Raw genomic sequence first — 14343 nt, forward strand, 5'->3', positions numbered from 1 at the left:
ATACAGATAATCTGCCTTGCACCACTTCATAGCAGTGTATCCAGATGACGCACAGAGCGATTCTGGCCAAAGACCCATCCTGTGTTTCCACTTCAGGAGGAAGTAGAAAATAGAAGGGACAAGGTAACTTAAAAAGAGCTTACCCCAAGAAGATTTTTAGGCACGTAGCCTTCTTTATCATTGAGGCGGGCCCACCACCACTCTGTTTCATTGTCATCCTTGCGTCTTAGAATAGTAATGGCATCGCCTTCATGGAATGACAACTCGTCACTATTCTGGGCTTCATAATCCCACAGAGCATACACCACTCCTTTATTCATCACTCCCAACTTCTCCTGCACTCCTGTTAACAACAAATTAGAGAACACACTAGATGACAAAATATCCTATTTTTCCCTCTTGAGATTTTTAGTATGGAACACTGTGGGCCAAATATTAGTCTTTATTATTAGTAATAAAATTTCATGAACAATTTTCAGTACTTCCATGCTGAAATACTTTCAGAAATTAAACTGCACGACAAACCCACATTTACAGAGTATTTTAAACTGATTTAGAGTATGAGGTTTTTCTCTCTTATTACATATGCAATAGAAACTTTACAATCTTTTATTCAAATGAGGATAAAAATAGCTTTACAAATGTTTGAGCAAAGCAGTTTTATAGAACTGCTATATTTTTCTCACAGGCCTGCTTTCTACAGAAGGCCTTATACAGTAGCACTTGAAGCTTTTGAAAATCTGCACCATGTGAAGTATATAGAGCCTTAATGAAGCTTATATCCTGTGATGTAAATTAAAAATTTGTCTGTTGCATCAAGATACTTTTCTTGCAAAATATGTCTTAGTAACTAAGTACATTCTGTAAGTTAATTATTCATAAAGTATACATGTTTCTTCATGTGACCTGCTAGAAATTTGGGTATCTGGAAGTTGGAGTATCTCTATCAAGATACTTCACAATTCATGGTTACTGTCAAAACCTCCCCATGGAAGCATTTCCTTGAAATTAAGCCAAATTAGACTTTAAAAATCTGTAACATTAGAAGGAGCCTGGGAAGTAACTCAACAGAAGGACTATAAGCAACATAATAATGAAAAGACTATTCTGTTTTTAGCATTTTGAAAGAACAGGTAGGTGACAGGCAGTATTATCAAGTTGGGGGCCTAAGCAGATGTTTCATGCAGATCAGACACACAAAAGGGATGAATTTTGGAAAAGCTAAAAAAGTTTGTGAAGTAGTGTCACAGCTTACCGTACAAGAACTGGGAACACTGAATATAACCTTCTTCCATCTCTTCACACTTGTCTGCAGCAGTTTCTATATCACTTATAGTTGAAGCAAAAATAGCTGCCCCAGATTCAACCAGTAGTTTACAGAGATGAACACTATTGCAAGAAGCAGCACAATGCAAGGGTGTCCTGAAATAAAGCAAAAATGTACACTTGAAAGAACAAACTTCCATGAATCCTAACTATTTTGTCTTGCAGTACAGAGTTTAGCCTATTTTTAAAGGAAATTTTTATGATTATAGTATATGTATGCATTGTCCAAAACCTGTCAAGCAACTGGAGTGGATTCCAGGATTTACCTGACTCTAGTAAAGCCAAACATTATAAGAGATGCTAGCAAAAATGTCAATTTTCATAGCTTACAAAACTGCTGGGTATAAAAGGGTATTTGCTGCCAATATGCAGACATTTGAAAGGTAAAACAAAGGTGAGAGGTGAAACAGATCAGCATACCAAGGTTTCACATCCCCTCCAAATGCTTCAGAAGTGTTCTACATCTATCTGTAAGGCTAGATTCTTCAAGAACACCAAAATCTGTGGTGGGTTATGTGAAGATGAAACTTAAACAAATTAACTTTTGGCATTTTTTATTTACAGTTTAATTATTTCAGCATCTGAACAAGAAATGCAACTATACCACCAAGTAAACCCAAAATGTAGTATACTTTATGATTTAAGTGTGCTTGCACATGAGTTGAACACAGTGTAACCCCACATTTGAGTTCATCACCACCTAGAAATTACAACGTGCTCATTTGCTGGGGGTAAAGGGGAAGGAAGTTGTTCCCAAAACAGGAAACGGGTCTTGACTAAATTTTGAATGAGCATCAAAATGGTGTTTCTCCCAGATACTAAGTTAAAAATCTTGACACTTACCACCCATCACTATCTGCTGCATTTACATTTACACCAAAATCAAGCAGGAACTTCACAATGTGGTGATGACCAGCACACACGGCATTATGCAAAGGTGTAATTCCTTCATCATTTGGTTTACTGGGATCATCAACCTATTGAAAATGTAAAATACTTCAGCACTTCTGTTTTTTTCCCCTAAATATTTAAAGAAGTTGCCATTGTTTAGAAGCTCACCTCATATATGATTCGTTGTACAAGATCAAATTCTCCCTCCAAAGAAGCATCTAGGAGGAGGGCCAGTGGATTGAACTTCACTCTCAAACCATGGCCTGTTCTTTCTGAGTTAGGTTTCTTCAAGTTGGTACGTTTTGTCTGAGTAGAGATGAAGGTTGGAAGGCATAATTTCAGGTTGCGTAAGTATTACAAATTATTCAGTTACTTTTAAACTAGATTTAAGAATCTCATCCTCCTTAAATGGTAATTAGAACTATGCAAACGTTTCTATTATAACGTCTAAATAAAAGGCTTGATACCTTACTATGTCTTCTTCAGTTCAAAAATGAAAAAGCATGCCAATATAATTCAGAAGCTTCAAATTAAAGGCAGTGAGTACAAGTAATGAAGTACTTAAGTCAATGGTTTTTGAGCACCACTATCTTAATTTTATCTAATATAAGATGAATGTGTTTCTGGTGGATTGTCTGAGACACTGTCAAAACTTTTGCTTAGACTAGAAAGCATGACACAATTAAGCCTAAGTATCAGTCTCTACTCAGAGGAATCTTTTGCCTTGAATTTGCAAAAGTACCTGCTGTAGGTCGGTATTGACAAGTTACGAGTTTTGCTGTGGGAAAGAAAAGCACAGAATGTGAAGCTATTTTGTATGACATTCTAGCTGTTGTTATCAGCAGAAGCATTCTCAAGATCTGAAACACATTTAAATGTGTTTTGAGAATATTCTGAAATCATTCATGTGTGTCCTTGTCACTTTCCAGAAAAAAAAAGATCTATTATTAATTACAGCCTTTATAGAATGCTTTTAGTCTCTAGTACTGTAAGATCCATTTTTATTTATGCTACTATTTAGTATGGCTATTTCAGTTTGGAAAATAAACCTCTCTCAGTATGAATAATATCTGTTGCTAGCATATTCCATTCTCCCAGAAGTATCCTGGCCCACTTGTGCTCATGGAAAATGCCTACATGGCCCTGTGCACACTGCTGTCAAATTATCAGAGGAACGCAAGGTCCCTATGTGAATCAAAAAATGGAGATATTCTTTGAAACTGATGTTAAAGTGAGTCATATCAACAACTAAGAATAAAACTCAGTTTTCTCCCTGTTTTCAATTCTCCATATGCTGTAGATTTTGGTAATGACAAGTATTCATAAGATTTTGGTGCATCTGGAGGAAGGCCTTGGAAAGTAATTCAAATTATGCGACAAGCTCATTAGAAAAACATTTCTGCTAAAACAAGTCAGCTGTGTTGCTGTTAGTGTTAGCCCTGGTCTTGCATCTCTGCTGAGAGGTGAAAAGGACTGCACTTCTCCCGGAACAGTTATTTCAGCTTGCTTGCAAATTAAACAGCTTCCCACTGGCATAGCTTACCCTTAGTTTCATACAAATAGTTATCTTGGTAGGCCCAGGGAAGTGAAGAAAATACTTTTCATGGAATCTCAGATTCCAGAATTAGTTCTACAAGAACAGTATATCCCCCAAGAAGTTCTACAGCCTAAAGTACACACACAATCTCCTGTTGCCTGTATGCATATTTTCCTTATTAAACAGCTACAGTAGTAAAGAAACTAATCCATCAGAATCCTCCTTGGAGCCCCCCTGGTTTTCTTTTCTTTTACTATCATGAAACTTGAAGTGCAAACATACCATTTAGCATAAGCTTACCATCTTCCAGTTATGCTTAAACACACGGCAAATTCTGTAGTTCACAAAATTGTCTTTTTGCTTTGTTACTTACTGGGGGAAGTGGAGGAGGAAGAGCAGGTGGCAAAGGAGCTTCATCTTCTACTGGAGAACTGACTTCAGGCGTGGGACTGGATGACTGTTCAGTAGAAGGAACTATAGCAGGATTGTTGTTGTTATCTTCAGTTGTCTCAGATGTTTGATTTGTGGTTTCAGTGCTTATCAGTTCCTCAGTAGCAGGAGAAGGTAATTCATTATCATTGGCATCTGACGAAGGGGGTGGCTCATCAGGAAGAGGAACTGTAGGTTGCACAGAAATAGGTTCTTCAATATTGCCATTGGTACTAGTGTTACCATTATCAACATCAGCTAAGATGCCTATGAAGTCCTGTGGATTGCTTGGCTGATAAAAAGGAGCACTTTCTATTCCTCCAGCAAGAGTATTAAAGCGCTGATACAATAATTTTTGTATATTTGGTCCACTTGGGCCTTCTGGTTCAGTGATAGAACTACGCTTCTTTAATGGCCTAGGAGCATTTGCCAGTTTTCTTCTCAGAGCTTCAAGGTCAGCATCACTTTGATATCGTAGGGGTGAATGCACAATAGGTGTGAGCTTAGTAGGACTGAGAGGACGAGGAATGTTTTCCACATTGCTGTTTTCACTGGATGGTGGAGCGTTTTCCAGCTCTTGATCTTTTTCAGAGACCTCAGTCTGAGGCTGAGATTGTGGCTGTGAGGAAGTCTGGGCAGGCAAAGAACCATGAAGGAATGGCAAGGGTGAGGGAGAAGTCGAACCAGACTGTAATACAGGTTTTCCATAAACTGAAGAAAAGAGAGATGGAAAACAGTGAATAACTGTTCTCAAATTACATAATAAAATATTTGTAAATAAACTGCATATGTCTCTGTTGCTACTTGTTTGACACTAATACAGGAAGAAAAAAAAAATCAAAGATACTGGAACCTATCAAAACAGAAATAAATACTCACCTGTTGGTGATGGTGATGCTTCTTACAATTATAAGCTACAAGTAACACCTGGAATGTTTTTTCTCTTTCAGGAGGAAAACAGTAAGAGGAGAAAAACTCTAGACACTGTTTTTTCCACTTGTTTCTGAAAGTATTGGTAGACAGTATCCAGACTGTATTGTTCTATTGTTTCTTGTTTTAAATAAAAGGTAATTTAATGTACACTTATTTATCACTCCAAAAATACATGGGATCACTTTTCTGCCATGCTGCATACATAAAAATATCTCTCCTCCTCTCACAGATTTAGACAAGTTTTTCAAACTGATAAGAGAAATTAAACTAAGCCCAATAAGTAGATGTTAACAGTCTATTTCAAAGGAAAAAAATAAAGCAAAATATATTCTACCTGCTTTTACCGACTTATTTAAGGTGTTGTATACAGCTTGTTGATAATTCTTTGGTGGTGTTGCTTGCTGAAGATACATTGAGTAGATGGAACTGGAGTTAACTGTCTGTGGCCCTTTTCTGGGAGACTGAGGTCTTGATCCTTTATCAGCTAGAAAGGGTCTGATTGCCACAGTTAAAGGGAGTTCAGGCCTGCCATCTCCTCCTGGAAACAAGGGGGGACCAGAAGGTTGATACGTAGGGCTGGGAGGTACAGAAATTCTCTGTTGAATCTGTTGTGAAGAACTGGGCTGATGCACATTGCTTGGCGGCGGAAGTGGAACAGGTCTTTGCCTATTTGTTATACTGGTGCCAGGTCTGGGCAGACTGCCATCCTTCCTTCTTTCTAGAGAATTTGTAGAACCTGTTCCTAAGGGAACTGGACTTGGATAGGTCCCATAGTTTTGAGGCAACTGCTTGCTTACACCAGGAACTGTGGATGGCACCTTCCCCAGGTCAAGACCCTATGTAAGAACAATAAATAGTATACAACATTTAATTAAATATTTGTGAGCAAGAATATTCCTCACTCAACAAAACATACTAATAATCTTATGTGACAGCAAAGGAGTCAATATAAACAATTTGTGTTCCTTAGCCACTAGATATGATTCTACCTGAATTTATCACAAGTCCTCATCGTACATCAGACACAGGCCAGTGTTTAAAGGCATCTTCAGCTATAATACATTAATATGAATTCAAAACTATTTGCATACTGTCAAAGCCTGAATAACTTGTTCTAGGTTCTGGATCTCAGTATCTAGTTGGTGATGTATTTGACACTATATAGTGTGATAACAGTTTACCAAAACTATTTAAAGAAAAGGTCCTTATTTTTTAAAGATTACAGTCTTAAAGAATTCATAAAGTACTAGAACAACAGTGCAGACAGACAACACCAGTGGATGCACTCAAGGATGGATTTAATGACTTTGTGAGATTTTTGTTAGAAAAAGAGCACACTGAAACAGTGATAATCTACACCAGGAAAAAGAGCAATGAAGAATTGAATTAGAAAAATAGGAAGGTGGGGGGGATGATTAGGAGGAGCAATGGGAGAGAAGAGGGGAGACCAGATATGTAAAAGAACAGGAAGGAATACAAACTACTGAAGTTGAAAAAAAAAACCCAAAAACAAAAAACCCCAAAAACCTATAAATTGTAATGTGATAAGAACAGAAAGAAACAGGAGGAATACAAAGGTAATTATGAGTTTTCAAATAATCAGCAGCAGGGAAACTGAATGTGTATGTAACTGAAGTGAGTGGAAGCCAAAGGTTCATAATTTCAGTAAAACAGATCTATAGATATATCACATATGAAACCCACCAGCTTATCAGTACTTCCTAATACTGAAGTTGGCAAAGGCTGGCTGGATATAGTTCCTTGTTTTAAAGCAGTATCCATGCTTGATTCTTTCCAGTCTGTGTTGGAGATCTGAGGGGGTTTTACCACAGGGGTTGAGCTCTGTTTAAGTATTGGCCAATTTCCATCATTAGCTTGAAAACAGACAAAAATACTATATTTAAGATAATCCACACCACCATTGTAAACAAGCAAAACAACATGTGAAATGGAATAGCTTAGATTACAACGGATTAATTTGATTTCAGAAATGAGATAAGTCACTATCAATGTTTGATTCATAAATCGATACTGAAAGCCCAATCGCTGCCTATAATATGCTGTTCATTACCCATTGACATTCAAATTGTATTGAAAATTTCTATAGAAAAAGATGGTTAAAATTTTGGTTTGAGCATTGCATATTCTGCTATTAGAAGGCAAACAAGTTCAGAACAAAAATCCTTACAGAAACACTTCATCAACAGAATTCTTTTGGTACTATCCAGAGACACTGTCAAATTATGCTAAATGTTAAGTCTACGTAAGCTCTGAGTGGACTTCCTCCAAATTTAAACTATGGTTACAAGATTCATTCATTCATAATAGGATGTAAAAACTCTTTTCAACAACAGGGTGGAACAAAAGCATACACTCCTTTGCTGGAAGTAGCAGTTAACTTACCTTTTGTTTTTCCTCAACATAGTCCCCTGATTAGAATTGCCCCAGAGATTTAAAGGAATTCCTAAAGTCAGCTGAGAACTTCAACTCACAGTGTCAAGATACGAGTCATGGGCTTTTATCTTCATCATATGCAAAAAATCATGCATAGCTGCACATAAACTGAGACAACAAATCCTTAATGAAGTCCTAGATGCATTGATATGTTCCTTTATTAACTGTGTGAGACTATTTAGTTTCTGTTCTCTCAGTAAGCCAGAGAGTTTAAATAGCCTGATAGTTAGAGATCTGGTTTATAATCACTAAACCAGATCCCTGGTTAGACCCTAAGGCTTTGATTTGCCTTTAAAAGATTCTCTTACTCTACAGAGACCAGAGATCATTTTGCCTTCCCTATTGCCTGTAATTACCTTAGCGGAGCACTTGGGATCAGTAAAGATGACATGTAATGCATAACTAACTTTATTAGAGGATAACAGCTAAAATGGAAGGGGGTGTGTGTAGATTTGCTGAGATTTCTGGACCCCATAGTAAGACAACATCAAATGAAAATCAGGTATTTAATGGCAAAGTTTCCCATTTCATTTCAGTTTTAAGCCCCTAGAAAACAGAATCAGCAAGGCTACTTCTAGAATTCTTTACCATCCTCTCTGTCTACTATAGCGGATAGTCTAAGAACAAACTGTATAGGAACATTCTAATTACAGTGAATTTAACATCACCATTCTACTTTCTATCCATAAGCCTTATCCTCTTCATTGAGTATCCTTTTTCCCCCCCCCCCCCCCCCCCCGAAATGACAACCTAAAGATTTCTTGACAATTATCACCCAGTGTTTTTACTATATGAGTGCAAATTCTCTCCATTAGCTCATAAACCTGTTTATAGGCTTGTTAAAATCATATCACTTTTAAGTGAGCAAAAAATAAAAAGTCACACCTCTGAATTTAAGGTACCGTACTAATCATGCAGACCATTCCTTAATATTACACACACTATATTGTATTAACCTTTCAAGTTCAGATCAACTGTGTTTGAATTCTGATAAATAATTACTTTGGAGCAAGAGTATTTTTGTGGTTGGTCATTCAAATAGGGTTAACACTTGCATATTTTTACACTGAGAATATACTACATAGTCCAGAAATCACTTTTCACACTTGCAAACTGCCAGGAAGTAATGAGGCCCAGCTTTAGTACTGGCAACATCCAAGAACTGGACATGTTGCGGGTTTTTGTTTGGTTTTAGTTTTAATCATCTGGTTATCAAGAGCAAGACCAAAAGAGATGACTGTCTAAAGACTCTGACCCTAAATAATGGCAAATTTTCCAAGTATGCATTGAATTAGCATTTACTGTACAAAATACACAGGATATTCCATAACTCCAGTAAGGTTATAGTTCAGTAAAACTTTGTTTTAAAGATCAGTAAAAGGTGTTATAACTGATTGACACGAAACATGAAAGCATCTTTGCCATAAGTTTAGGTATTAAGAAAGCACTTACAGAAACAACAGCAAAAATCCCAAAGAAGTTAATTATCTTACCTGCACATACAAGCCTACACTCTTCTATTAGAAAGACAGTTATACAAAAACTTTTTGAAATCCTTCGAATTCCAAATATTAGCATGTTCATCCCAGATTCTGAGATAACAGACTGGAAGTAAATTCAAACTCCCTCTCCTCTCTCTAACTTCTCTGTTTCATTCTACTTACATAAACATCAGAATGTAACTGTTCCCACCTTCATGTCCTTCATATTACAATCTGGCAGACTTGCCAACTACCATGCATTTTTTGTGAGGGCACCTCTCACATACTCCCACAACCCAAGCTGAATCTCATGCATTTAACTAAGCTGCTGTTGCAATCTGCAGCGGCAGTGTATGGCACCAGAGCCTGCGTGATAAGTGCTAAGAGGAGGCAGCCAAACAGCGTCTACCTTCTGCTATCTTTGGTTAGACTGAACAGGTCCCAAACACTCTTGCCCATCTGATGGCAACGCCCTTCTGACAAGCCCTCACTAGCTCCTGCTCTCAGCCACCCCATAGCCATTTCAGCCAACTGGCTTCATTTTCTCCTCCGAATGTACCCTCTCGTCTGCTGCTTGTAAGACTACCTAACACCCAGTGTATTTCAACTTCCACCAGTCCATTTTGTATTTACATAAATAAGACAATGACATGCAGACATAAAGTTTTGTGCATTTTCTCAGATTTTACCTAAAAATTTTTGTAGGTCTGGATCCAGGATACTGACTATAGCAACTGGAAGTGCAAACCAAGTATAACAGTTTTTCCAATAGAAGTCACCAAGATTCTTGCCATTGACTTCGCCAGAGTGAGCTTTTATCCCAACTCTGGGGCCAGTGCAACATGGAAACTCAGAGTTTCCCCACGAAGTAACTCAAACTAAACCTGTATGTAAGACATCTATCTAATCTGAGATATACTAAAAACATGCTTTGGTGATACCATGAATTTTCTAATAACAATTAGAAAATTTCAAGGTTTTTCAGTGAAGAAAACTCATCCCTCGTACACTACTCCAGTACTCCAGGGATGAATTTGCTGCAAATCTGTTTCCATCAAAGATGAAAAGCAACTTCTCAACAATTTTACATTTCAACAGCATCTTCTGCATGCCAGACCACAACACAAGTTCTAAAGATGCTGTTTAATATGCATCTGTATGCAAGAGCTCAGATGACCATATTACAAACTGAGTTCTTATCTAGCCAGAGATCTTCTACAGACTCACAGTGCTGGGTGTCAAAGAGAGTAGGTGCCAGGCGGATGACATTGTGAACAGCAGACTGAAGAGAAGTGGGAGGTGACAGAATAGGATCCGCTATTATGTCTAAATCAGAAACCTTCCAGGTGTCTGGAGATTTTTTCACACACCCACAGTCTGTCTCTACCGGACACACCAAGGCAGATCCAGTTACACAGAAAAAGAAAGAAAAAAAGTGGTGGAAAAATTATAACAACGACAATGGAGAAATTAGAACAGGAACACACAGATAATGAGAAATAAAGCATGACAGTTGAAAAAAAAATTCTCTATTTCTTTTCTTCCTGGGAGCATATAAGCTTCTCCTTACATAAGTCTATCTTATAGGACTTTACTCAAGTACATTCAGAGTAATAAACATAAAGTCAGTCCTAACATAGAATAAATTAAATTACTTTTATAAAATCAAAAAGTTATCATTCAGAGATCTTGTAACCTCTTGAGGTAGGTCTAAAAATGGGTATGTATATCTTCTGAGGTTGGTATTTACAAAATAGTGAATTATTTTTGGTTGGTGAACTTAAAAGTTATAAGCTGTCCTTTCCCAAATGTGGAAGAGAAATCCATGCCCGAAAACAAAACTGTTGCAAATCTGTCACTTCAGCCTGCGATTAAGTCATTCCATATTCTTAAGACTTTTCCATAAAACCACAGCAATGGGGTTTGTACAGCCTTTGAATTAAACTAAAGGTATTGTTAAATCACTAGTATCAATGGAAAAGACCGGGGGTTTTTTAAGTTCTGTTTGGATAGTTTCACTTCCTGACCTTGTTTTTTTTGTGGGGGCATTTCTGTCATTCTTTCCTACAGAGAGGTTCAGACTGTCTTCCCTCCATCTCTTCCTCCCCATTTGGAAGCATGCCGCAAGCTTTGCTGGAGTATTTAGTTTTAAGTACTGGAACATACGCGAATATTGCAGAAGCTTTGCTCTAGTGGTCATTGCTTATCTCACTTTTAGATCTCTCCTAGAAGACCAAGTAAACTAAGTCCTGTGGTCAGACCCATGGGATTGTGTGTTTTTATTTGTATGTAATACAAATAAAGTGCATTTTCCTAGCTAACCATTTCTTAAGAATTCTGATTTTGCTAAGATGTGAGCAGAGAGGTGAGTTTTGCCAGAATGAGAACTTAAGGCACAAATGTCATGACGTGCTTCTTTCAGTCTACAGTGTAAACTAAAAAAAAAAAAAAAAAATCTATTTTATAATGTAAATTGAATTATTAATTATGGGAGACATAGGACCCAGTTTGGGGCATCAAGTTCTGGGGAGTACTCTGGAGGGGTAGCTCCTTCACTAATGAAGGCAGAAACAAGTAAACAGCATCAATGCTAAAGTTATTCCATTTCAGAAGTGCTTCAAGCACCACAATTTCTCTTATCTCAGTTGGAGCAAAAAGCTCCCACAGTTTTATTCTATTTTCCTATTTAGTCTCCTTCTGAGAAGTGGTATTATTTTTACTTGTTCACTAGCTTTGTTTTACTTGACAAAAAAGCAACATACTGTAAATAGTTGTTTATAATATAGTTTGCCACAAAGTTGATTTCATTATTATATTCAAACACACAAACTAATTGAAAAGCTATTCAAGACAGAATATAGAATCTGTGAAGAAACATGTGCTCCTTTTAGCAGTGTACCAGCTAGTAAAATTTCAAAGAAAACACTCAGTCTCCTAAGAAAAACTCATGAAAAGAGGGAAAAATGCCTCATAACAAATGACTGATGTCCAATTCACAGAACAGTATCAAGACATCTAAAACTTGCCTCTTCCACTACAGAGATTATGCCAACACTGGGTCTCCTATGATTACTCTTTTTCTTTATTACTCCTTTCCAAATCATGTGTATTAATAAACACCATACTTAAGTGCTTACCAGATTTTGATCTTCCATGTGTTGAGCTAGAAGCAATGGTGAGAGACTGTGGTTTAACTGGATCTGCTGGTACAGAGTAAGTGCCAGCAGTTGGAACTTGGATGTAAGGTCCTACTGCTGCCACCCTTCCTGAAGCACTCAAGGATGACTGGGGCGATGAAGTTCCATTAATACGATTCAACTAAAAAAATCAAATGGACAAATTGAAATGTGAACTTCCATTTAATCTAGGCACTCATGCACGAACAGGAGGTCTAAATTTAATTATCTAGAACCATGCACTGTAGCTAAGACACCTTAATAATTAAGTTAACATACTCCATGCTTCTACAATTAAAAAAAACCCAAAAAGTAGAAAGTACAAATTTTATTCCCTAAAATCAACACCTCAAAAATTAAATTTCTCAGCCAGAGCCCATACATTTCTTGTAGAAACCTTTATCTGTGTAGGGTCTCTTTCATTGTGCCTTTCTTAGGCAAATGGACTAAAATGAGCTCTTAAATGATCAACCATGTATGGGGTTTTTTTAAAAGCAATACAACCAGCTAGGAATACATATGGAAATCCAGAACTGATCTCTCTAGTCCTTGGATAAATGGCCTGCTGTGCAATGGATTTCTTTTCAAAGTTCCAGACTACTATTAAGACCATTTATATTTTTATCAATTTTCCATGCTGGAAACCAATAAAATCCAAACTTTTTATGCTTTCATGCTTTGAATCACAGCCCATAATCACACTTTCCTTCCTAGAAATATAAACTACTATAATTTTTAATATAGTATGATCTATGCCATAAAGAAAAATAAAAGGAAACACATTCTAAGAGTTTTCTGATATGTATGGAAAACCTTAAAATAGTTTTAAGAAGGCTGCTACTTTTAAATAGGTTCTTTAGATGTAATTGTATTACTCAGCTGGGAAAAAGTGAGATTCTATGTAGTTTTTATAGGCTCTTGATAAACTGAAGTGTGGCCCTTTTAACAGTTTATCTTACAGGAATGTTTTCTTTTTGACGTGCCTCAACTTTTTTCTTGTATAGTCGTTCACGCAGCTCATTGATTCGCTTGTCCATCATAGCCACCTCCATGTTGCGTTTGTTTAAGAGTTCTTTCTGCTGCTGAAGCTTGGAGTTCTGCTCCTGGTTAAGCCTGTTACGAATCTTAAAAAAACAAAAAAAAAAACCAAAAAAAAACCCAAAAAACAATTGTTAGGACAGTTACTTCATTCTGTCTGTTGTCAAGTTGGTTTTTAATACAGCGTTAAAAAAACCAAAGCAACTTGGATCGGCAACTTGTTCTGATGTCTCTGACGTTATGCTTCCACACAGCCTATCAGATTAGCATTTGCAACCATGAACAACCCTTAAAAAGAAATAGCAAAAGAATGTCCTAATAAACTAGTGGATACCTATCAAATACATGTAGACTGCATCCCATTTATAGCAAATGGATTGAAGAATTAGGCATAAAGACATTTCAGAACTGAATTCCACCATGAAAAATCAAGTCATAGAAAATGTTTTGTTAAAAGTTATGTTTAACCAAGACAGTTTGACTATCGTGAAAACTAAGTAATATAAAACTTGTAACAGAAATTATGTTACTGATTCTATTTCCAGTTCCACATGAAACTTATGTCTGGATGGGAGGTTAACTGAACTGCTAGTGCAGGGACTGGGCACAGATTTTCCTCTCTACATGGGGATTAAACTGAAACCTTCACAGCAGGTTTCCAGTAGATTAGGGGATGGATTACCTTTATGGTTTAAATCAACCATGACAGTCTTTATAATTATTTCTCTTGCGTTCCCATTAGCATTTTTTCATACCTTCAATAACTCTGACATTATTGTCTCTTTGTTCCAATTTTCATGGTAATGTTACATGCAAAAAAAACCTGAAGCAAATTTAAAGTCTTGATAAACATGTATGGGATCACTGTGAAGCACAACAGAGAAATCTTAACCTACTGAGCATCTTTGCACTTAGAAAAACTCAAAAGGCAGGCATGCCTTGTATAAATGGGGAAAGGGGAAAAAGAACGAAAAAGAACTCTTATTCCTAATTCATGAAAACATGTGATGGATTAATTTGTATGTTGTATTTGCTCATGTAAAGAAATGAGTGAGACTAATTTTGAAATTTAAATTAA

The 14343-nt window shown here is 36.8% G+C and overlaps 1 protein-coding gene across 2 annotated transcripts in view; it reads right to left on the bottom strand.

Moving 5' to 3' along the window:
- Positions 1 to 14343, bottom strand: part of PPP1R13B (protein phosphatase 1, regulatory subunit 13B) — a 72543-nt gene that overhangs the window by 2289 nt on the left and 55911 nt on the right. For both annotated transcript variants that reach the window (XM_010565439.1, XM_010565440.1), the window contains 9 exons: positions 13187 to 13351; positions 12189 to 12369; positions 6821 to 6990; positions 5451 to 5952; positions 4128 to 4894; positions 2386 to 2523; positions 2170 to 2303; positions 1256 to 1422; positions 144 to 343 (listed from right to left, as the gene is read on the bottom strand). In XM_010565439.1, the coding sequence (XP_010563741.1) occupies positions 144 to 343; positions 1256 to 1422; positions 2170 to 2303; positions 2386 to 2523; positions 4128 to 4894; positions 5451 to 5952; positions 6821 to 6990; positions 12189 to 12369; positions 13187 to 13351 (2424 nt within the window). The remainder of the gene's footprint in view (positions 1 to 143; positions 344 to 1255; positions 1423 to 2169; positions 2304 to 2385; positions 2524 to 4127; positions 4895 to 5450; positions 5953 to 6820; positions 6991 to 12188; positions 12370 to 13186; positions 13352 to 14343) is intronic.

The sequence above is a fragment of the Haliaeetus leucocephalus genome, unplaced genomic scaffold (genome assembly GCF_000737465.1).
Source record: "Haliaeetus leucocephalus isolate CR32 unplaced genomic scaffold, Haliaeetus_leucocephalus-4.0 Scaffold191, whole genome shotgun sequence".
NCBI lineage: Eukaryota > Metazoa > Chordata > Aves > Accipitriformes > Accipitridae > Haliaeetus > Haliaeetus leucocephalus.